A 24,103-nucleotide genomic window follows, 5' to 3' on the forward strand; every position below is an offset into this window, starting at 1 on the left:
CTCTCTCTCTCTCTCTCTCTCTCTCTCTCTCTCTCTCTCTCTCTCTTTGTATCTCTTTCCCTCTTCCTCTATCTTTCTTTCGCAGGATGATAGCCCGAGTGCCTCCTGACTTCTTTAAGGTAATCATTCGAGAGATTCCAGCGCGACGCGCGCGCTCTCCCTCAATTGAATTTCTTCCTGCTTGCATTGCGTTGCTAACGAGACGCTCGACGGCAAGTTTCGCCGATTTGTAGGCGCAAACGGACAGAACGACGCGCGCGCCTGACATTGTGGAAAAGTGCGTAGAAACAATACGACCTGAGACTTTAGATACACCTATTCGTCCTATAGAGATTCCTCACTTGTGTTAGGAAAAACAATCGCCGCTGTATAATACAATCGACGATAAATTGGAAAGTTGTCGGTTGGGTGAGGAGTTCAAATGGGCTTGATATTTGCGGTGCAAAAATTAATAAAACAGCTGGGGCGAGAAGATCACGAAACAAGGGAGAAGGTTTTTTGAAAGTGTGATTGGGCGGCTTGAAGACGGTGTAAACGATACGCATTAGAACGACGATATTACCGACCCGGTCATTCACTGAAGTAGTGTCCTCCATTAAAATTTCACTGCAATGGTTGAAAGTTAATCACAGGTTCGCGCATGAAACCGCGGACTTTCGTACGAAGCGAGCTCTAGAAATCGTGACTTCTGCGCGTAATAGCCCGAATGAAGGGAGCGCGCTTCCGGCGCGTAATTTTCTAATTTAACGAGTTCCTCAAACCTACACGAATTCCCCAAATCTACACGAGGCGCATCCGAACGAGTTAAGGACGGACAGGTGCACGTGGAACTCGCAAGGTTGGCGAGCCAAGGCGGCCGGGAATCCTCTATCCGCTTCGATAGAGTCATTATCGAGCAGGTGAATCCGCATATACGAAGCTGCGAGCTCAGCGGGCACATCATTTTCGGGCCACACTGGGAGTAGCTTACCTGCGCGTAACGCACCTGCGCGAGCAGGTAGATAATCAGCCGGCGCGGCGCTCCGACTAATAATTGAAACCGAATCCCTCTGTTCGTCCGTGCGCGCGCTACATATAAACACACACATGCACACACGCACGTGCGCGCGCGCGCGCGAATGGAACGCGGAGCGAAATGCGCGAAATACACGCAAGTTGTTAACTGTAACTGCGCTCGTACGTTGCCGACTTTATTATGATTCATTAACGTCGCGAGAGAGAGATTCGCGAGGGGCAAAAGTGGCGGATACGAAGCCCGAGTTACGAAGCGAAGGCGCACAGGAATTTCTTGCGGGCGCTCGAGCGCGAAACTCGCGTCCCGTGCGAGCAGAAACTTCGCCGCGACTTGGGCGTTAATTTGAATCGTCGACACCCTTTTCTGCAGAGAGATTAACGCCGCTCGTACTTACAAGACGACGGCGGCTCGCTGTCGTTTTTAATGGCAGCCGCTTTGGAAGATGCACCACGGTGGCTAATCTGGTGTGTGGCTACTGATACGTATCAAGCCTGCTCAGAGATGAGATATTTATTTTTCTCGGTGCGGCGGTCTCGTGCATCTGACGAGCTGCGGTCTGCCAACGATACAGACGAGGACACTTGTGCCACCAAGGCGTGAGAGTGGGATCTCCGGTAAACGGTAACAATCAAGGTCTCATTCTCCCAGAGAGTAAAAAAGGCGGTATAAACGGCGCAGGAGTAATTACGAGGCCGCTACGAGAGAGCCAGCGAAAATGGCTCCCCTGAAAAGCGGCGGCAGGCGCAAAAACTTTTCTCCGGAAAGGCATTAATCTCGCGAAAGAAACGCTTCCGCTCGACCGCGCTCGATACCAGTAATAATAATTTCTTTATAGGTCCGGCTGTGTGCAGTAACACAAGCCGGTGCGTTTTTCCTCGTTTTTCCAACGACGGCCATCTGCCAACGCGACTGCTATTGCATTCGAGGCAAGCCTACCGTAACTGACGAGGGCTGGGCGCGCGTTAAAGCGCAAAAAAAGAGGGAGAAAGAGAGGACGCGCCACTCTCACGGCTGATATGGTAATTACCAGCGAGATAGGCCGCGCTCTAATGACCGGCTTCATTACCGAGACAACCGGCACTATTCGACAAGTAGATTTTCGCGTCAATATTAACAATGTTTTCCACTCATTAACGGAGGCGGGCGCCAACTCGGGTAGTCGACGGCAGAATAAAACGCTCAGCCGTTTTCTTCCCTTTCTTCTCTTTGTCTCCCTCTCTCTCTCTCTCTCTCTTTCCGTTTGTCTCTCATCAGCTCTATCATCCTCTCTTTTTTGTGCAGCTTTCCCGACGAAACTCTGCAGAACGGAAAACTGAACATGTCGGTACCGCGCGCGCGCGCGGCTCAAATAGGAGAGGCTAATAGGAAAACGCGAGGCGCTCGGATAATCGCTCGTTAACATTGAATTTCGCGTGGTTTACGGTAGGAGAACCGACAGAAACAAAAGCGGAATTGAGGCTTCATTTGCAGTTTCGCGGCGGAGAGTTACCGATGCCGTTATTTTCATTTCCCCTCCGCCCCTCCCGCAACGCAACGCGGTGAGCGAGCACGCGCCGACGCCAGTGCGTTACAACGGCGCACTTTTTTAATCATACTTTATTATTATTAACTTTATCAACGGTTACGCGCGATCGTGAAATTGCCGCCGCAAACTTCGGCATTCGCGTTTCCGCCGCGCGCACGCTCACGCCCTCCCGCTCGCTCTAACGTGTTTATTGTCGTCAAAAATGCACGCGGCAGAGAATACAGAATTATTTATTAATCGCGCGGATACGAGCGCGAAATAGACCGGAATAATAATCACAATGCAAATATTTCCCGGCGACCGGCGGCATTTCGTGCCGACAGAAAATATCCGCGTTGTCCCGCGTGTAAAAGGGCGGCGGATTAAAAACTCCGGCCGGGGCGCGCGTATTCGCGTTAGATATTAATTAAAGTCGTAGGTATGTACGGCAGCTTCCGCGACCTCTCCGAGCGATATAAATCTGTCGCGAATTCGTGACAACAAAATCGGGATTTATGAATCTCGACAGACGGGCTACCATTCGGCGGCCCGCGGCTGGGGCGGATTATTCACCTGCTGTTGGCCAATTTCACGGGAGTAACGTCGATCGGCGGGTTCGAGGATCGATAGGAAGGTCGTCGCGATGATCGACGGCCTGCGCAGACGAAGAGATCGGATCCTCCCTGGCGCCATGCTTATTATCCTGCCATCGCGACTTAATAAAATCGTACGCACCTGTCGGTGTTTGTATAAAAAGTTATGCGTATCGCCTACCTGGCCTTTCTCTTTCTCTCACAACGGGCCAAAAAGACTTGTAAGACGCTATTCTTTCAACGAATGTGCGATCTTGATATGAATACGGAAAATTGTGTTTTTAACTTATATATATATATATATATATATATATATATATATATTGTATATAAAATAGAATATTTATCTACTCTATATACACTCCTAAATCCTCTCGCCGATTTTTCAAATTTGGACCAATGGACCAAATTTTACATAGTTGCTCTCGAGGCGAAAAATATAGACTATCGTGAAACCTGAACACTCCACCCTCTCTCTCTTCGTTCCCTTGACACTTTATAATAACTCGGATAATGTCGGGTAGTTTCAGCTAGTCCTATATAATCCCCATTATTATCTTTAGCTAAACCTACATCTTCTGAACAAAGATACAAAGAGATACAGAGCTGTAATGTATCCCACGAGAGAAACACACGGCGGGGAAAAAACTCACATTCAAAAAACACATATGCACCGTACAAAATGGATATAACATTTATACGCGCACCGTTCTTCTCCTTTAAAGTAATTACACGCGAGAAAGAAAAATGTTACTATAGCGTGTTTTTTATATAATGCATTAATACAAATAAAAACGATATATTCTGATGGAACGCATTCTGCGAAAAACGTCTTTCCCCTCTACCTCGTGTAAATTTATTCCGGAGAGAACAGGCTGTGCAAACATTGCTTTTTACATTCGCTGTATTCTACCGTCTTTTATTTTTCTTTTTTCAAAGACACAAGCGACGTTGTTAATTAAAATCAAGTGCCCGTCGAGTTTGTATAATCACAGACGGAAATCTCGTCGGTCGTGGGCGTGCGTTTAAAATTAATAGCCTTCATCGAGAGAGAGAGAGAGAGAGAGAGAGAGAGAGAGAGAGAGAAAGAGAGAGAGAGAAGGAGATTAGAGTTTCTCTAGTTAGAGGTAGGAGAAAGCATGATGATCTTTGATTGGTCTGCATCGTATCTACCATTTTTAGAGATGATGTGAATCAGAGTGAGAGAGAAGCTTCAAGAAATAACGTAGGACGCTGCACACACACACACACACACACAGCTTCTCTCTCACTCACTTCCTTCCTACAAATAGCGAACGGTGTCTTAACTCTAACTAGAGAAACTTGAAGGAGATGATTCGCAGCGCGCAACAAGCCCGCATCGGCCACGAGATTGAAACGCCCGCCTTGACATCGAAGATCTTCCCTTCCCCCCTCCCTGCGCACCTCATTAAAGCCACCGGCGCGTACAGATCACGCGATCAATTAAGCCATATTCGCCGCGCCTTCGTCCGCTCGTGCGCGTGTCGTCGATTCAAGCGGGAGAATCTCCGCGCGAGGCACGTCGAGATGTCAGCCGCACTTGCCGCGATCTCCGGGGACGATCTCTCTCTTCCTCGCTCTTTTGTTTCTCCGTTTTCTGCCGCGCTGCTCGCGGCCACTTTGCGGGAAAAGGCCGTATTTTTTTTGCTCCGCCTTTGTTCCGCCTCCTCCTCGGCCGTCGTTGCCGCGATAATAAAGACATTAGGCCGGCCAGGCCGAGCCGCGATCCTGCGGCGCGATGAAGACCTTTCCCCCATTCCAGGAGGCCACTTAGTTCAGCTGGAGCCGACGTAGGGACGCGCGCGCTTTCGGCGAAGTGATTTACGCCCCGCGAACTGTAATTATTAAAGGGCCTTCCGCGAGATCGCCTTCGCTCAAGTCGCGCTGGTTAACCCTTCGCTACTTTACTACCGCCTGACCCAACACTTCAGAGTAACCAATCATGCGCTCATTTCTTTTCGCAAGCCGGCGTATAAATTGCGACCGCGGCGTTCAGATTGTCACGAGCTAATTTCAAAAAGAACGAAGACGGCAAGTCTGAAAAATGCGAAAAAAAATGAAAGAGCGCGGCCATGGAAGGACATTTCCCCACTTTGCGGCATTCGAAATCTTAAATTATTTTTTGGTAAAATTGTAGCTATTTGTGAGTAAATCAAAGATATACAAGTATCAAAATGGTTTGATATTTATGTATTTTTAATCGCTACAATTTTATCACAAAATAATTGAAGATTTCAAATACCACAAAATGGGGCTATATAGAGAGCATGGCCTCTGTCTTAGCGAGTTTCTCTCTTCTTTCTTTATTGCAATTTAGACTCGTTTAATTATTTTATTCGGCGTCTGAGAATCTAAGAATCGCACGAACAGCTCTTAGGCGTGAGATCGAAATATTTAATTAAATATCACGCGCACGGAGTCCCGGGCGCATCTCGCGCGGAAACATAATGGAACGCCGGGGACGCCCCCGTCGTTGAGCAAAACGGCTCGCGGCGAAAGATCCGGTCCCGTTTTCGTGGCGAATCTAAAAGACCGAACTTTATATCCCGTCACCGGGATCTCAGTCGGCCGTCGCTTTTACGCCGCCGTTCCGCAGAGCGCGAAGAAAAAAAGATGATGGCAACGACGGATGATAGAGGCCCGAAATGAGTCGTCGTTCCGGGTCGCGACTCGAATTTCCGGCGCGTTATGTGCCGTCATAACCAGGATTTAAAGGACACGAGTAACGAACGAACGACACTCCGGAGGCGAGTATAAGGCTGGTTTATTTTCATTCGCGTTATTGCCCCAACGACTTCGTCTTCGACGCCGACGCCCGCCGCCGGCGCAACGGCCTCTCAATCTCCAGAGAATCATCGATATCCGGCAAGCCGATATACGCCGAAGGGATTTACGATCGGCGAACTCGTCTCGCGAAGAGAGAAACGATCGTCCCTAAAAGCGAGAACCTTGATTAACCCCGTTCGATCTCTCGTCTTGTACGAAAAATACACGCCGATACAACTTGAAACGACGACTAAATCTTCCCGGCGCAATCGCCCCGATAAACGTGGAAAATTTTAATAAGTCGGTGATTTTGTATCCTTCAAGTTGCGCTCGCTCAAACATTGCACATAAAATGGAAGCTTTATCCCCAGATAGACAAATGTGTGTAAATTTGGGAACAACATTCGTTTTGGTATATAAGAAAAAGTTTTAATTCAAAGAAAATAATAAAAAAATTGCATCCCTTATAAATGATTCATATGATGCTCATATCTCTCTATCACCTAGCATAGCGAAATAAAATCAGATTATTGTAGACTAGCTAAAACTACCTGTCCATGTTATTACACAAAGTATCAAGGAGATGAAATCAGGGGGAGGGAGTACGCTGTCCAGGTTTCATGGTAGCTTATTTTTCACAGGAAGTCCTACGGAGTTACTATGCAAAATTTAGTTTATATCAGTCAAAGGGTTTAGAAGCATATAGAAAACAGACAAATAAATATTGTATTATATATATATATATATATATATATATATATATATATATATATATATATATATATATATATATATATATATATATATATATATATATATATATATATATATATATATATATATATATATATATATATATATATATATATATATATATATATATATATATATATATATATATATATATATATATATATATATATATATATATATATATATAAAAGAGAAAGTCTGATTTAGATGAAAAGCACAGCCAAATATTTTCTCCAAAATATTATACGCACACACACAGGGTGTCCTGTTTTAAACAGGCCGGCCAAATATCTCAAAAACTAAGCTCAAGAGACAAAAATATTTCAGTCAAAATTTATAGAGTTCTAAGGGAAGAAGAAGCGAGGAGAACTTTGCGCAAATGTCACTCTGAGGTCAGAAGAAAATACGCGCAGTTTCTCGACTTCGGTCATACTTCGCGACGGCCTTCCGTTCGCGACGATCCGGACGCATCGAGGACGCGTCGATGGAGGATTCGCGCTTGTTTACCGTGTTATGCGGGAGCTTTTTACGAGAGATGCTGATGTCCATGGGAGAGTCGCGTAAACTGAGCGGGGACATAAAACCCCCCAGGGGCTTCGGCGGTCGGGAAGATGAGATGAGACGCGAGGCGTAAAGCTCGACGGCGGAGTGCCTGCTCGCATTCTTCGCCACGACTCCGTTATATTAACGTCTTATATTCGCCCGGACGGTTTTATCGATAATTAAACGAACTTTCGCGAGGCGCTCGCCTCCGGCACTTCGGCCGACCGGGACGAGCGACCGCAGGCATCTGACAGCGGCAAATAGGCTTTAACTTGTCTTTAAGGCTTCGTCACTTAAGCGAACAACGGCCGCGGGCATCGCCGTCGAGGGCGAGCGCGAGAGAATAAAAGTCCGCCAACTTTTTCATCCCCGGCGCCTCGACAGATTACGAACTTCGATCGGGAGAAGTCGAGGCGGCCGTCGATAATGGCGAAGACCGTGTTTCACTTCATCCAAGTTGGACACGTCGTTGAGTATCGGCGAAATCGAAACACGCTGTTCGCAGTTCGCGGTATTTTCAAAATTCTAACGCTCGAAACTTCTAATGTTAGAGAATGTTAGAGAACCCAGCGGATGCTGCAGCAATTAAGCCACCTGAATGAATCATAATTTTTACTAAAAGAAATAAAAAACTCTTCTTGAGTATCATCAATATTTAACGTAAAGGACAATAAGAGTTCAAGCACAGGTTAAATAGTGTTATTAAAACTATTAAAAAATAGTGACCCAATCTCACAATGAGAAGAAATTTATTAATCATCAAACGCGTTTCGGTCTAATTTCGCAGATCCTCTTCAGTGATTACAAGTTGAAAACGAATTATATTAAAGTGTCACAAAATTTTGCGTTCGTCTTGTACAAGTTGGAGTGCAATGACTGTGACTCGTCTTATATTGGTCAAACAGGCAGAAAGCTTTCTACTCGTGTATCTGAGCATAAACGTTTACCTAGGGACCTTACATCACAGCTCTCTGTTGTCCAGGAGCATCGTGTTAAGTGCGGCCATGAATTTAGATGGGATGGTGTCAAAATTTTACATAAAGAACGCCTATTTTATAAAAGGATGATTGCGGAGATGATTTTTATTAAAATGCAGACACACGGAGTACCAAGTAAATATAAACACATAATTCTGTGCTGCTTGCGGCATTCGGAGGTAATGTATCTTTATGAACACGAACTAAACCTGAAAGCTTGTTTGTAATACAGAAACTTTGAACATTATTAAATTTTTTAAAAATCTTACTGAGTCTATCAAAAATCATCCTCAAATATGGAAAGATGCTATATGAACGAGAGAGCAACAAAGAAGACGAAGATGCACTCGCTACAATGGTATTCATTCTGTCAATCAGTCGAAACACACGTCTCCTACAGACTTTAAGAATAATTTCAATGGGATAACCATTCTCCACTAAAGTGCGGAAGACAAACGCAAAATTTTGTGACATTTTAATATAATTCGTTTTCAACTTGTAATCACTGAAGAGGGTCTGCGAAATTAGACCGAAACGCGTTTGATGATTAATAAATTTCTTCTCATTGTGAGATTGGGTCACTATTTTTTAATAGTTTTAATAGCACTATTTAACCTGTGCTTGAACTCTTATTGTCCTTTACGTTAAATATGGATCATATTTTTTATGTATAGTCATTTGGGAACAAATGAAGAAGGCAAAATTAGAAGAGCGTTCGAATCGCAAAAGCCGTGCTATTATTGTGCTGTTAGAAACGCATTTGTGTAAAAACTGTCGAGTCTGAGACTTAGAACCTAAAGTCACAGAGCTCGAGATGTCGTTGCACATAGAAAGATACAAACTGCAAGAATGCAAGTAAATGCTAATTGTTTCCCATAAGTTTATGTATGCGCAAATTTATTATAAGCTTATCATAGGCATCAAATTTTTATCCAAAATATATTCTGAGTTCTAGTAAGTTTAGTATCTCAATCAAGAACATTAAATTAAAACAAAAATTCAGTTCTTTTACTATATAGAGTCGAACCAACTTTTCTTCCAATAAAGTTGTATAATATTAAGTGATTAAGAGAATAAATAAAAACAAAAATATTATAAAAAACGTATAGCAGAGAAACTTATAGAAAACTTATAAGAAACTTACTTAATATTGCCAGAAAGGAGATCGGCTAAAATTGTCAAGTAATTAATTCGTTGTTTCTCTCTTCAACTAAAATTCAGTAAAAACCATAGAAAACCTCAATAATAAGACTATACATATATGAAAATATCCAAATCAGAATTTGAGAAAGAACTTGTAAGGTGAATAAATTTTTCTTTTGGGCATATGATAATGAGCTTTTCTCAAATTCGTAATGATTGCATTTTAAGACTATCAAGAAAATCTTTTGTTGAAGAATAACCATGACAGATAATCACTTGACGGAAAGTAAACTGAGGAAACTGAGTAATCACTTTTCTTAACAGCAGAACAATATTTTTCTCTAAGCCTAAAAAATTCAAGTCGATCGAAATATTCGAGTTAGTATTAATATAAAACTGTGCGCTCTCTCCCTTTCTCTCTCCATCTCTCTCTACGAAGGATTTAATTAATTCTCAGTAGAGAGTACCTAGTCGTTTAACCGCGATTTGCTTGTTAAGTCTAAAATCAGTTTCTGTAACAACGGCACCGCAACCGCATTGATATCGCCAAGGTAAGGGTGGCCTTACGAAGAGGTAGAACGGCCCGCATAAAAGGGCTTAGCTTCGTTCAGGGTTGTCCGGGTTGGTGCCGAACGAGCGGTAGCCTCGTTAAGTTCCACGCCGCGACGTACGGGATGAATTCGGCCACCCCCGAAACTGCCCGAAACGTCGCATAATGAGAGGCGCTTATGCCGGCATGATTACTAAATAGATGCGACCGCTTCAAAGCGCGAGAGTCGCAACCGTGCGAAACGCGCCGCTCCCCCCTGCAACTTGCGACGATAACACGCAGGAGCGGTCTAATCCACGCCCGAATGTAGGACAAACGAGGAGTTTGGTCAACTCGCCCGGCTAAGATTCCGATGATTCGGCAATTTCGTTTCTGCTCGGGTATCTCGTTCCCGTAAACAATTATATCGCGTCCATCCCGAGTCGGGCTTAAAAGTCGCGAATTAACACGTTAAACGTCGTGGGACCGCCGCTGATTTCGCAGCATCTAATTAATTCACGCGTACAGTATAGTCATTCGCACCTAATGAATTAAATTGTGGTCAACAGCTGATAACAACTATATAACTGGATAACAAGTGTATATCATCGGAAGATGCATGCGCTCTCCGCTTATTCGAATTTTAAGCCAAGTTACGAAATAACGATCTATGGGAATCAATGTGACAGTCAATGTGCCAATCTCATTGGAACGCAAGATACGTTTGCAATATGATTTCGTCACACAGTAAATAGTCTATTGTAAAAAATTAATAAATAGTGTATTACAAAAGAACGTTAACTTCTTTAAACATAAAACATCGAATTGCGTCGACAATGTTATACGCTACTATTATACACTTTTATTTAGATCACTGCCCAACGCGATTTATATTTGTTCTTTCGAGCGCAAATGAAGAAACGCGAGAATATAATTTAATTATAAATTCATGATGGATCTACGATTTAACGTGCATATTTTATATCCGTCAATTAGGAAGCACCCATTATTATAAGCTCTCTTTAATCTAAATGAATTCGCTGATATTATAGAGACATGAGAAATTTATATCGGCTATATCGTTGCATGATCATACCGCGCGAATAAATTTTGTACATCACGGATGTATTCGAGGATACCTTTTCATGTGTACTTACATCTTCTCCCCTCCCCAGACCAAGTAAATTATTCATATCCAAGAGTTGTAATTTAATAATTAATTTTAATCTCGATAGAGCTCTTTACTCGCGATACTTTTTGTAATATTAAGCGACCGCGACGATCGTTTAATATTACAATTCCGGCAGAAATTGCTCATTACCGCGACCATCATTTTTCAATTAGAACGGGATTTAATTATCATGCTATTTATCACCGTGTATTACGTCGACGAAGGATTATCGTCAGATTTCTCAATGATACCGGATGCATTTGAAATTCCTGCGAGAAAAGCATAGAACGATTGCATTTACAATGCATCGTTATTTTCGCAATAGTTCTACATTTTGTGGTACGTAACGAGTTGCGAAAGCGATTTCTTCTTTAATTATAACATTGTATGTTTAATACACTGACAAGTAAACCTATTCAAAAAATACACTACGATTTCTTTCTAATTTGGCACAAATATACAAGTACAAAAATACTTAGATCATATTTTCACATTTTGGCCCACTTTGAGTTTCACGGGTAGTTTATAACTTTTTAATGTTCTCACTCTTACCATTAACAAGTATAACAAAAATGCATAAGAAATAAAATTGAATACAAGATATAGTTAAATAATTTAAACAAAAGCGGCATAACTGAGACACGAACCATTCTAAATTTCTTTAGCCAAAATTCCAACCGAAATATTTTAAATTTGTGCTAAATTAGTAAAACATGGTTCGAATCTTGGCCAAACCGAAATTTGGCAATTTTAATTTTAATTTCAATATTGACCAAACCGAAAAATCCTACAATTTTAATTAAAATTTTAACAAATCGGCATAGCTGAGACACGAATCATTCTAAATTTCTTTAGCCGAGATTCCAACCGATATATTTTAAATATGTGCTAAATTAGTCAAAAATAATTCGAATCTCGGCCAAACCAAAATCCGGCAATTTTAATTAAAATTTTAACAAAATTGGCATAGTTGAGACACAAACCATTCTAAATTTCTTTAGTCGAGATTTCAACCAAAATATTTTAAATCTGTGCTAAATTAATAAAAAATGATTCAAATATTGACCAAACCAAGAAATCCTGCAATTTTAATTAAACTTTTAACAAAATTGGCATAGCTGAGACACGAATCATTTTGAATTTCTTTAGCCGAGATTCCAACCGAAATAATTCAAATCTGTGCTAAATTAGTCAAAAATGGTTCAAACCTCGGCCAAACCGAGAAATTATTTGTATAAATAATTTTTTTCAACTTTTTACATGTTTTGTTTAAATATTTTATTATTTATACAAATAATTTTATATATTTCATTTTATATTTATAATCAGCAAACCAAAAACGCCTATATTTTATATTCAATTTTATTTCTTATGCATTTTTGTTGTAGTTGATGATAGGAGTGAGAACATTAAAAAGCTATAAATTGCCCAAGAAAAATGAACTAAAATGAAAAAAATTGATCTTAAATACTTTTTATACTTCTATATTTGTGCCAAATTAAAAAGAAATCGGAGTGTAACTTGTGGATAGATTTACTTGTGAGAAAAGAAATATCTAAGAAATAAAATATATATATATATAATAGAATATGTCTGTATATTCTCTATACATTTCTAAACTCTAGTCAATCTGAATCAAATTTTACATAGTTATTCTCTTACGTAAAAATATAGGCTACCATGATAAACCTCGACACCTTCTCTTTCTGATTTCATCTCCTAGTGTTTTTGTGATAACACGGACAACGATAAATGATTTTAGTTAGTATAAATTATTCTCCAAATAAAGAAATGTCACATTTTCTTAAAACCTTAGTTTTTCACGAGAGCAATTGTTTACTCTACTCAAATAAAAGAATTTTGATCTAAATAAATATATCACTATCCACCAGTGCTATCTACCTAATAAATATTTCTTTATTTTTTAGATCTTTTCTCTCTGAGTATATAAAAAAGAAAAGACCCGCAACCTTGGACGTATATGCGAGCAATGATTCATACTTCTTCGCGCGTTCGACGAGAGATCGTCGGAGGAGAAATCGTCAGATTTTAATCGTTCGCCGCGCTCCTAAGGAAGAGTGTTAAAATGAAAGTCCGGGCAACCACGGAACGAACGATGCCTATCCAGGCGCATCTTCCTCTCGGCCACGGGGAATGGCAGTAATCCCCGGTGAAATGGCGGGTCGTAGAGACTCTGCGCGATTAGTGTGCCGGTCCGTGGAGTGTCGGGCCGGAGGCAAGATGGCCTGATGGATAAACGAGAGGCTCGTTTGGACTTTTGACGACTTCGGCCGGTCGTCCACGCCGCTGCAACTGCAGATCTTATCACGGCTGCAGCTGTGATCCGCGGCTCGCGCATTAGCCGGGCCCCTTCCCCCGCCGATTTTATACAGTTCTCCGCACCGCCGTCGACGCTTCTCCACGCTCTGTCGATTCGAAGTGGCTCGATAATTATGCTAATTGCACAAAAACCGGTCGTCCCGGCGCGACGCGCAGAAGAACGAGCGTGGCCTCGCGAATGCCGCTTCTGACTTGCGCGAAACCTCAGAGAGCGATTCAGATCCACCTGACCTGACCTCTCAGTTACCAACCGTGTCACGAGAGACGCCTGCTCCTTCCTCTTGGGCCATCAACCGACGTGCAAAATTAATTCATTTCAGGCTGACCTACGCGTGAGAATATTATGTGCGATAGAGTGCGCGAAATATTAGAGAAAGGAAAATACGCATGAGTGTATTGGTGTGCGAGTATATTTAAATTTTCTAAGTATATTTAAATTTCACTAAGTATATTTAAATTTTCATAATAGATGTACAGAGATTCTCAAGAAGCAAATTTCAAGGAGACTTGAAAGACTCACGAGATACGCGATCTCTCAACGGGTGCAAGTTTATCATCTGTGCGCTTGATGAAATTTTACAAATGGATAAAATATATATTCCATATGAACGAATCCCTTTAATATGGATATTTACAAACGTTTATTTGGTTGTAATATCAATTTAAACAATTATTTATGATATCAAAGTTTAAACAATTATTTATTTACTCGGCGTCTTGGAAGAAGCCACAGAACTTTGTATACATAATTCAGATATCGATTTGACGATTGCTCGGAGAACACTAAGTGTTTACAAGCATTCTTATGATCCTCGTAAATTGTTGACAGTCTAAAGTCTAATAAGAGATTTAGCGAACTACAAATAATCGTTATGAAGTAGAATACCGCAAATAAATTCGAAACTAAAATAAAATTAAGTAAACTCGAAACTAAATAAAATTAAGTAAATTCAAAACCAAGACGTACGCTTTTCAAAACGATACGAACGAAACGAGACGTATTCGAAACGTATGATACCGTATGAAAAGCATATCACACGTTTATTAAAGTCCATGTTGTATATATCTCAACTATAGTGCGCATATTTTAAACATAGTAAAACAATTCAATCACGTTTTAAAGTTTCCAAAATTAAAAAGAGAAATTTCTATGAACGTTTTATATATATTTTTCGCTTAACAAATAACAGCGGCTGCTTAGCTGCGCCATAAATTGCAAAAGTATTATATATATTACTGGTGTGCGGCAACCATTTGTTTCTCATATATATGAAACGTTGTCTCACATGCATGAGACAATGATAAATATATATCCCATGAAAGACAACGTAACTGCTGCTAAATATTAAATGCTTTCATTCAAGTTTCACGTTTCACAAGAAACATTCATCGAAATTCCTCGAAATTATATCGCGTATCGTTCATAATAATGCAAAACGAGATAATACAATCATAGACAGCACTTAACATAGTAAGCACGCATTGGAAATAGAGGTGCCGGGACATTCAGAGTTTCAAAGCAAATTAAATACTTATTACGATAAAACGTACTATGCAGAACGTCTCTATGTGGTCTCGTAGAACAGAATCTATTTTCGATAATACGAACTGGCAACACAGATAAACGCAGTATTCGTTTTATGTTACTTGCGACGCCCTCCGCTTTAGAGAACGACTTAGTAGTTAAAAATAATGGACAGTTTTGATTCTTTATTACATTCAAAACACCCACCCAATCTTTAAAACAGTCAGAGTTCTCTTGAAACACTACAATCACGTTTGGTTTCTTGTATTGCGAGCTACCCACATAATCTTGATACAACATAGGATAACATTCGAAAAGAAGCTTCTTGTCTTTTCGACAATGCGAACAAATGTCACAGTTAACTTTCATGCTTCTTATCATCGGTATTAACATTACAATTCTTAGTTCCTTTATAAATGGCGAGATATGCAACAGAAGCTCCCACATCAAGAAATTAACTCTATCTATGTAGTCCGGATTTATGATGTGAATAGTGTAAATAATATTCGTTAGTTTTGGTAATAAATATGTTTCCTTCAAACCGTTATACAGTGTTAATGGCCCTGATATCCAATCAGAATAGAGATCAACAAAACAATGTTGCGTGATTAATCCACGTTTTACATACTTAAAGAGAAAATCGTCCATGTTAACAATAGGTATGTCTTTATTAGGAAAGTTCTGGACTTCCGGTACTGTGAAGCAAAGATGCCACTCTTTATCTACGATATACGTGTCCAAGTCGAGACATAACCTTAATTTATTGCAGTTGTTATGAATCATATAAAACTCATTCTTGTGATTATCGCAATAATTTGAGACAAAGCAGGATTGGCAGGTGTACAGATTATCGCGTCGATTGCATATCAGGCATGATTTTTCAAACATGAACATTTGTTCTTCGTACCGGTAAAGATTACGCGACAATATCCGCTTGACTGAGTTCATCATTGAGAACTTGGAACGCTGAAATCTGCACAAGTCGACTTCACCGTTTCTCTGCTCAGCATTATGTGAGAACACTTTTACGATAGCGGCGCAGAGGTCCTTGTGTTGCGGCAGGTGTTGCCACTGATGCGTCTCGCTGCAGTACGAAATCATGCCGCACCGACTACATAATATCAAATGGTTATTGTCTCGCAGCTTACATACGTGACAGACGTTTGGATAGAAGCACGAATTATAAATTTTATGTTGAGGGAACAGTTCTTGCATTCCATAATTGTAACCCATACTATACGTCTGCTCCATAACTACACGTCTGTATGATTGACGTTTGGAAATACGTTCTTTGTAATATCAATGATTTCAAAATAACGTGCAAAACACGACAACTTAGAGAAAACAATAAAACTCTATGTACGTCACGTAATCTACATGCGAATTCAGCGACTGCTTGGAAAGCACTGAGAAAGTGTTTACAAGTATCTCCAACTAAATCCTCATCTATCGCTCAAGGACGTGCGGCCACAGTAGTACTCTAAGCACAATAATATATCACTTAGATTTCGAATTCTTAAAATGTAGAATCGCGAGAGACGCCGAATTCGCGAGATTATTATACTTTATTATTCAAGAAGATATCGGCGGGCCGCGCCGATCCGCTGTTTGAAATGTCACCGTCCGATTTTGTGCTGTATTCGCTGTGTACGAAGTTGTGCGATCGCGCGCGAGATCTTATTTCAGCTCGACGATCTAGCACGGCTACATTTAGCGTCAAATTCACGGAGATCGGAGATACAGTTTGATGTGTATGTTAATTCGGCGCCTTGACCTTTCGCTAGTGATCCGTGTGAATATATTCGGCGCGCGTGACAACGCGACTGTGTGCTTGAATCGACTGCTTAACGTGAGTAGCGAACTTCCCAAGCCAGATGTTGCCCCTAAATTAATACAAGCGTTAACCTCGTTCATCGCTAATTCCGCCCGCCGCTGCGCCACCGCGAAAATTACATTCTCTCATTCGATTAAGCAAACTTCCAAGTTATATCGAGTTAAAAATGTTGATTTACACCGGGGAACCGATTCAACGTTGGAATGCTCTCCTAACTTTCCCGCGCTAAGCGGCTTTTGTCCTGCATAAATTTAGGTAAATTGTTCAGAGCCCCAAAATGTTCCGCGCGCAGAATCCCAGCTATGTTCTTAAAGAACCGCGTTGGAAAACCAACCGCGAGATATTAAACGATTAGCCTTCTTTTCTTCCCTGCCTGCCTTTATTTTCCACGTCATATGAGGAAAATATTGATCGTGTTATTTTCTTTTTTTTTATAGTGAACGTTGGTCGCGTGCCGCGACGGGACCAAAAGTCAAGCCGCGAAAGAGCCTTTTTTTCTCTCGTTGAGTGGCGCGAGCAATAACTTCATCGTAACGTTATAACGAGCAGGATGTGATTAAAGTAATTACCCGACGCCCCGCGTGTCGATGAATTATTCCCGACGTGTACCGAGAAAAGAAAGCCGTAAAAGAAGGTGAAAAGGGCGGCTGAGTTCAGCATATTTACGGGCCATCAACGGCGCGGGATTTAATTGGCCCAATTATATACTTCTGCGTGTCTGTCTATTTCGACCCGGCTTAGAATTAGCTCCACGATACAGTCGTCATTCCGGCACGACAATTGCGCGGGCGAATCGATTGCTGAAAAATTGCGAATTACAACAACAACAAATACGGAGCTGACTTGTGCGTAAACTCTCGCACAATTTGTCTGATTATTTGAGCAAAAGTGAATATAATTATATAGCGTCAAATTTCAATAGCGATCATACAGTCGCAACGTCAAATTTGACGGATTCAGCTTCAAGGACTACAATTTGCTCGGCCACTTGAGCGAAAATGTGTGAACGTGAATACAGTATTGAATTGCCATACGGAATATTCAGTCGCGACGTGAAATTTTGGGCGAATCCCGTTCACGATGGTCCACGTGTTCCAAAACCGCGTTTAATTTCAATCCTCCCCCCGTCCTTCCCAATTAGGACGAAATACATTTCTTATAAAAAGGAATTAAAGAAAATTCAATTAAAGAATTAAAGAAAATTTAATGAATATTGGTCGACTGACGGCAAATCAAATTATACGATCGCTCAATCATTCGTTCGAATTTTCGAGGCGCTCAACAATACGTGTACTTTGCCAATACCGATAATATCCATTTATTCCGGCCGAACCGGCACGTATAACCGGTGCGTGCAATGCAATCGCAACATTCGACAAATGCGGGACCCTTTCCGGCGCAACAAGCGGAAACGCGGCGCAGGAAGCCACGAGACTAGCCAAAAGAAATTTATGCGCGCACCTGCGGCTCGCGTACGCGCTGTCGTGCGTCGATTAATGCGCGTGCAATTAAGATCGAGCGAGTGGCATCCCACACGATTGCCGTGGCCCTCTCGTCCTCGCGCGCACAGAGCCGAGAGTAGATCCTCCGCAAGAACACACCGGCCTAACTGACCGTTAATTGAGCGCGAGAGCAAAAGGACGAAGTGCAATTATTCGCGTACGAGAGCTCGAATCGTCCCGCGCGCGAGAAGGAACAAAAAGTGAAAGCGAAATCGAGAAAAAGGATCAAAGGAAGATAACGGCTTTCCTCGACTGGTTCAAGGAAAACAAGCCACGAAAATGCGCGCGCAGTTCGGAGTCGAATCACAAGCTACTTGAAGCGACTTTGTCATAAGATAATACCCACTGAACAGATCTACTCTACGTTAGCAACATCTTACAATATTCAGCTGTGCCATCATTAGCACACTTTTGACTGATTTAAGGATAGGATTATGAGTAAAACAGACCGATCTACCATTGTACGAACGATCATGTAAAATTCTAAATTATTAGTCAAAGAAGATTCATAAATGATCACGCGTCGTACAGTAGATGAGCTGTGATGGCGACATCTGCTACTGTATTCTTGTACATTAAGTCAAACTGAACAAAAAAGTTCTCCATTATTTTCCAAATGACCACGTATATGTTTAGTTATTAATTAAAAAAAGATTAGTGCATTATCGCGCACAACTATACACCAATGATATATCGGAAAAATATTAGAGAAATTTTTAGTTTGACCTAATCCATTTATACACATCGAGACTTCTCCATGAATTATCGGAGATCCTATATATATCGGAAAAAATAATAAAAATTATTTAGCTTAATTATTACAGGTGAACTGTGTATATATATATATATATATATATCTGCGCCGATTCGCGGGATCTTTTCATTTTTAATGTGTCCGAAATCAGCAAGGTGGAGGATTTATTACGCGAGCGTGCACAAAATGTTCGATAGTCAGCGACGCGTTATATATTTGACGAGCGTAGGATCGATCTTCCCTTGAGGAAACTTCAGTACGAGGTCATCGCAGCTTGTTGCAGCTCTTGAATTTCTAGCGTTAAATACGTCAGTAATTAAGCTCCCCGGTGGAATTTTCGCTCGCGGAAAAATCACCTGTAAACACGTCGGAAGAGCCGACTTTAACTGCCGAGTACCCTGTATAATTTCAGCTCGCCGGCATTTTCCGAATACAGGATGCTCATTGCAGCTCGGAGGGTTTTGATCGCAGCGAGAGACGCGTAAGGATGCAAATAAGAAACGGCCACCAAGAGGCGCCACGTAGCGCTCGCTAATTCCGCGAGTTTATAATCTTCCCATCGTTATCCGGCGAGTTCAGCATCGAACACGAGAACGACGTATAGCATAAGAGCGAGAGCATACAAGGCGTCTTGAAAATTGGAGATCGATTTCGTCGACCGGCATGGACAGATTAGAAACCGAGATTCCGTCCTGGCAAAATTATACTTAACTTCTGTACACTTCTGTATATCGAGAAAAAGAAAAATATTTGAAAATTTACTTGTAAGATATAAAATTTACTTTATTTCCCTAAAATAAAGTTTATTTCTATGAATAAATTTTATATTTTACGAATATAAAGTTTCAAGAATACTTTTCTCAGTGTAACTTTCTACGATTCTCAATAAATGACATCGATGATTACGGTAACCGAGACTTCGATCTTAAATTACGACAGTACCTTGATTCGCATCGCCTCTCTTCATTGTGATCAAATTTGAACTATAATTTATATCTTTTTTTTGTAATTGATTTTTTTAAATCTGTACAACATATCTCCTTCTCGCGACATGTGGGCCAAAGAGTCTTGTTCCAGTAAATAAATAAATCAATGAATAAATTCGGGAAAAATCATATAATTGCTCGAATTATGAGCAAAATATCCCTTAGCCAAAAAAGATTCGAAACTCAGCGATAACTGCATGCCTGTCACCGACTATAGAATATTTTTCGGAACACCCTGTACGTATACGCATGTGCATGCGATTGCAGAAGGGAGTACGCGGGAGGATGAGAGAATCGATTCCCACACGCGAGGCCCCGAAGGAATAGGATCGTCTATCTCCTGATTCCCAACATTTTCATTCCTCGAGAAGCTGCGTAAGGAGGAGAGAGCAAAGGGCAGAGAGAAAGAGAAAGAGAGAGAGAGAGAGAGAGAGGAAAGAAAAGGAAAACAGGGAGAGATGTGTAGACGAAAACAAAAATACGTGGATGAAAAACGTGTGTAGAGGAGAATGAACGGCGGAAAAAATACAGGGCCGAAAGGTACTTCGCGGTACCTTCGGCCGTCGAGGATGAAGGGCCTCTCCGCTCTCTCTTTCTCTCACGGGCAGCAGCAGATTTACAGGATGACGAGCGGTGCCCGGAGGACAAGCGCGCCGAACATGAGGAAAGACGACTTGACAGGGAAAGAGAAAGAGCCACCTAAAGCGTCTTCATGCTAAAATAGCTGCTCGCAACTCCCTGAAGTCGCATGCGCGCGCGCGCAACCAGCCGACCGCTCTCGTTTCGGCTGGGAAAAAGGACGAACGTTTAACCCAGTTTTCCGTGGGCGAAATTAACGTTTCGCTTTAATGCCGAACTTTAAGTATTTCGCAGCCGCGCGAGCGCGAGATATATGGGGGCAGCAGCCCGTCCTGGGCGGGCCGATTCTTTTCCTTTTTTCTGCTTCACGAAGAATCTGCCGCGAAAAGTTTCGTTTACAGACGATAGGTACTAAAGATCGCTTTCCATCGAAATATCGCGCACGAGCCACGTAGACGAAATATTGTACGTAATCTAAAGATAATGCGCTTCGATTTGTTATGTCTCACTCGCATTAGAACCTTCATTGTCTCCCTTTTCTTTTACTTTATCGATTTCTTATTACTTGATTAACTTGATCATCTGATTTTCTCTTCTATGTCATTCTTTCGTTTCTTATTTCTGTGATTCTTTTTGTCTCCTAATATTCTTACAGTTCCTCCCATTTTTTCTTTCTTTTTTCTGTTTTTCCGCACCTTTCTTCTTCGCCCCCCTTTGTCGTTTTGATTCCTTTGGAGAAAAAGGCGCGCCGCCTTGGACACAATCCGACTTATTGACTGTCGGAGTTACCGCGAAGGTACTCGAATTCGTTGCGGACGGACACACATAGGTAGACGTTTCCAGCATAGGGCAACTAACAGAGCCTCGTAGTATTAAGTCATTACGTTCGAGCCCGGTCCTAATAATACCCTTCGAACTCGGCGAGTGAGTGAAGCGAGCGAGGTCCCGTCCATCCGTCCCAGCCGTCCGCCACGACGCGTCCGCATCCACTGCAGAGGTTCTCACAGTGATCAACAACCTCCGTCGCGCGGCCCTCTTCGAGCTCGAGTGCGAGCTCGACGCTGTCCTTCGCAGATTTAATGCTGCACCGTAAAGAGCGAGGTTACTCGGGCCGGGACAAGGGCTACTTGGGACCGACACTTCGCTGACGTTTAAAGGAAGTCAAAAATGACCACCTTGACGCGCCATCACCCACGATTCGTGCGCGCGATGCAATACAGTCGCCCGATAATTCGCGTTGATGGAAGAGTGATCGAAATTTCCACGAATTCACGACGATAATTGACTCGATTGCGGTATTGGATCGAGTCACACACAAGTAACTTTCGATGAGAACATTTTATAGCGGATAACTGGTCGTAGTTATGCAAGAGATATTATTCAACCTATATGGAATACGTTTCGAACAAAATGAAGATGGAAATTTGATACATGATTTAAAAGGTACATTTGATACATGTATTAAAAAGTAGATTAACAGAAGAACGCTTAAGTTCTTTGCAATCGTTCAAGAAGTCAAGCATGGTCAATTTTCGTCTCTTTGGAGCTATTCATTAACCCTTAAACTTTAACCCTTAAACATTAACTTAACCCTTAAAAGAATGGATAAAAAAATACAACTAGTAAAAAATGGTGCATCTAGTAGAAAACAAAAACTATTTTCTACTTGATTTCAGGCGTTCATAAGGCTTGAATCTGTTTCATGCGGAAAAACGTATGAACTACCCATTGGTAAAAAAAATGAAAACTTAAAAATTATGATTTCGTGAGTTGGATCATTCTTGCATAACCATAACCAATTATTCGCTTTGAATATTTGCGAAAGGAAACAAGTTCATTACTACTGATACGTGAAAGTTTCGATCGCTTCTGTATATCGTCAATATTGAAGAGAGCTCGAACCGGGGATCGAAATGCTCGTTAATTAATCGAGTGTGCAAGGTATTATCGTGTTTACCCGAACTTAATTTCATCCTGAGGACCATTAGCAGACCTATAACGCTATATAAAATTGAGGATTCAAAAAGGAAACATGGGATTTTATTACAATAATATTAATATAACATAAAGTTCAAAAAATTGGAATTAATAAAACGTTTGGTATATTAAAAATAATATTAAATATTTTCTTGATAAGACAATAAATTTATTCGCAACAATCAATCTGTGTTAAGTTTCACAGGCTTATTGTTTACCATGATTTAATGTTTACCATGATTTTCTAAATCGAGTAATCACTAATCTCGTAATAATTACTGATCCTAATTTAATACGCACCGTTGTATGAATGATTTGTTAGACTCTTGCGCATTGCATTACTATTGATTACTGTTGACGAATATAAGTTTGATCAAGCTTTATCATGAAACATCCCATCAAGAAATAAATCGGAATAAAACAGAAACGTGAAAACTAACTCATGATATTTCTTCTTTGTATCGTAAAATCGAAAGACCTTTCACGGAGAACGAGAAAGAAAAAGAGAGAGAGTAAAGTTGTTCTAGTTTCAGGACATCGGAACATAATACAATCCACGAATTAGTTCGTCGTGACGGAGTGAAACTAACTGTACATAACGATATGGAAATCGACTCCTTAGAATAATTCGGTTCTACAAATGGCGCCCGTATTTCATCCAGCCATCCATCGTCTATGCGTCCCAGTTCCGCATAGCGTACATTGATACCGATTGTTCTAGTTGCGAGGTATCGATTATGATGCGATTACGGCGCACATTGTCGGGGAACCACAATGGCGCGAAGTCAGACGGACAATCGGTTGCGCGATATAAACATATTCTTCCGGTTCTCCAAACCGCGGAATGGCGTTCATTGTTCCACGGAGTATTCGAGACAAGGATGTGATAATGTAATCATGAACTCGCGGATTTTCCCGACAGCGTGAAACTAGACGGACGGACGGACGGTCTGCTCGCTTGTCCGTTCAAAATATGCATTCAGGAGAATATCTCGCGTCACGATAACGGTTAACTTATTCTCAGACGAGGCTTAATGTTCGCGCCAGAATTTTCTCAGCACCACACCGCGATATAGGCAATGGACAAGAAGTCGAGAAGAAGCGAGTCTTCTTCTGTTTACGTGATTCTTCACCTACACTGAGAAAAAATGCGTGAACATTTATCTGTAAAAATTTACTCACAGAAATAAACTTTATAGCAAATTTTCAAGTATTTCTTCTCGGTGTAGAGGAAGCTGGAGCAGATTAGTCAGTTTAATTCGTTTACTTATTACAAGATTGTACTTATTATAAGAGAAATAATGAAGGAAGAAATACAAAAAGTGTTTCTCTAGAGCATAGATTTTTCTTCCTGAGAGTTTTACACTTTAGCTTCCGTCGCTACGTCGCTCGTTCCGGTGGTCATGTGGTGGTACTCGCGCGATGATACGATCGCAAACAACTTTTCCCGGCGTAGTACAGCAGCTGAAGGGACGTTCAGGCTCTCACTCGATGCTAATATACCGCGCGAGCCCACGCGGAAAGCCAATGTCCGTCAGGGAATCTGCATGTCGTACGAAGTCTTTCTACGGATTCCTGTGCTCGCGCCGAT

At 41.4% G+C, this 24,103-nt stretch overlaps 2 protein-coding genes across 4 annotated transcripts in view; one reads left to right on the forward strand and one right to left on the reverse strand.

Annotated features, from left to right (window-relative positions):
- Positions 1–14,395: 14,395 nt before the first annotated feature.
- Positions 14,396–16,292, reverse strand: LOC116843071. The gene has a single exon (XM_032813098.1). The coding sequence runs from the start codon at positions 16,129–16,131 to the stop codon at positions 14,806–14,808; it is 1,326 nt and encodes a 441-aa protein (XP_032668989.1). The 5' UTR covers positions 16,132–16,292; the 3' UTR covers positions 14,396–14,805.
- Positions 16,293–16,593: 301 nt separating this feature from the next.
- LOC116843077 (high mobility group protein B1-like) overlaps positions 16,594–24,103 on the forward strand; it is a 38,676-nt gene continuing 31,166 nt past the window's right edge. Inside the window, exons 1-2 of one of the 3 annotated variants that reach the window (XR_004377835.1) lie at positions 16,594–16,729; positions 17,152–20,085. The gene's annotated coding sequence lies outside the window, so the exon portion shown is untranslated. Of the gene's footprint in view, positions 16,730–16,823; positions 16,970–17,151; positions 20,086–24,103 lie in introns of those variants that run through there. The other 2 variants (XR_004377836.1, XM_032813112.1) reach the window with 2 other exon arrangements.

The sequence above is a fragment of the Odontomachus brunneus genome, unplaced genomic scaffold (assembly GCF_010583005.1).
Source record: "Odontomachus brunneus isolate Ranch 3 - 2012 unplaced genomic scaffold, Obru_v1 Obru_scaffold_029, whole genome shotgun sequence".
Taxonomy (NCBI): domain Eukaryota; kingdom Metazoa; phylum Arthropoda; class Insecta; order Hymenoptera; family Formicidae; genus Odontomachus; species Odontomachus brunneus.

What these genes read in the sequence shown, in the direction of transcription:
- LOC116843071 (XM_032813098.1), bottom strand. Translation starts at nt 16,131, where the DNA reads ATGGAGCAGACGTATAGTATGGGTTACAATTATGGAATGCAAGAACTG.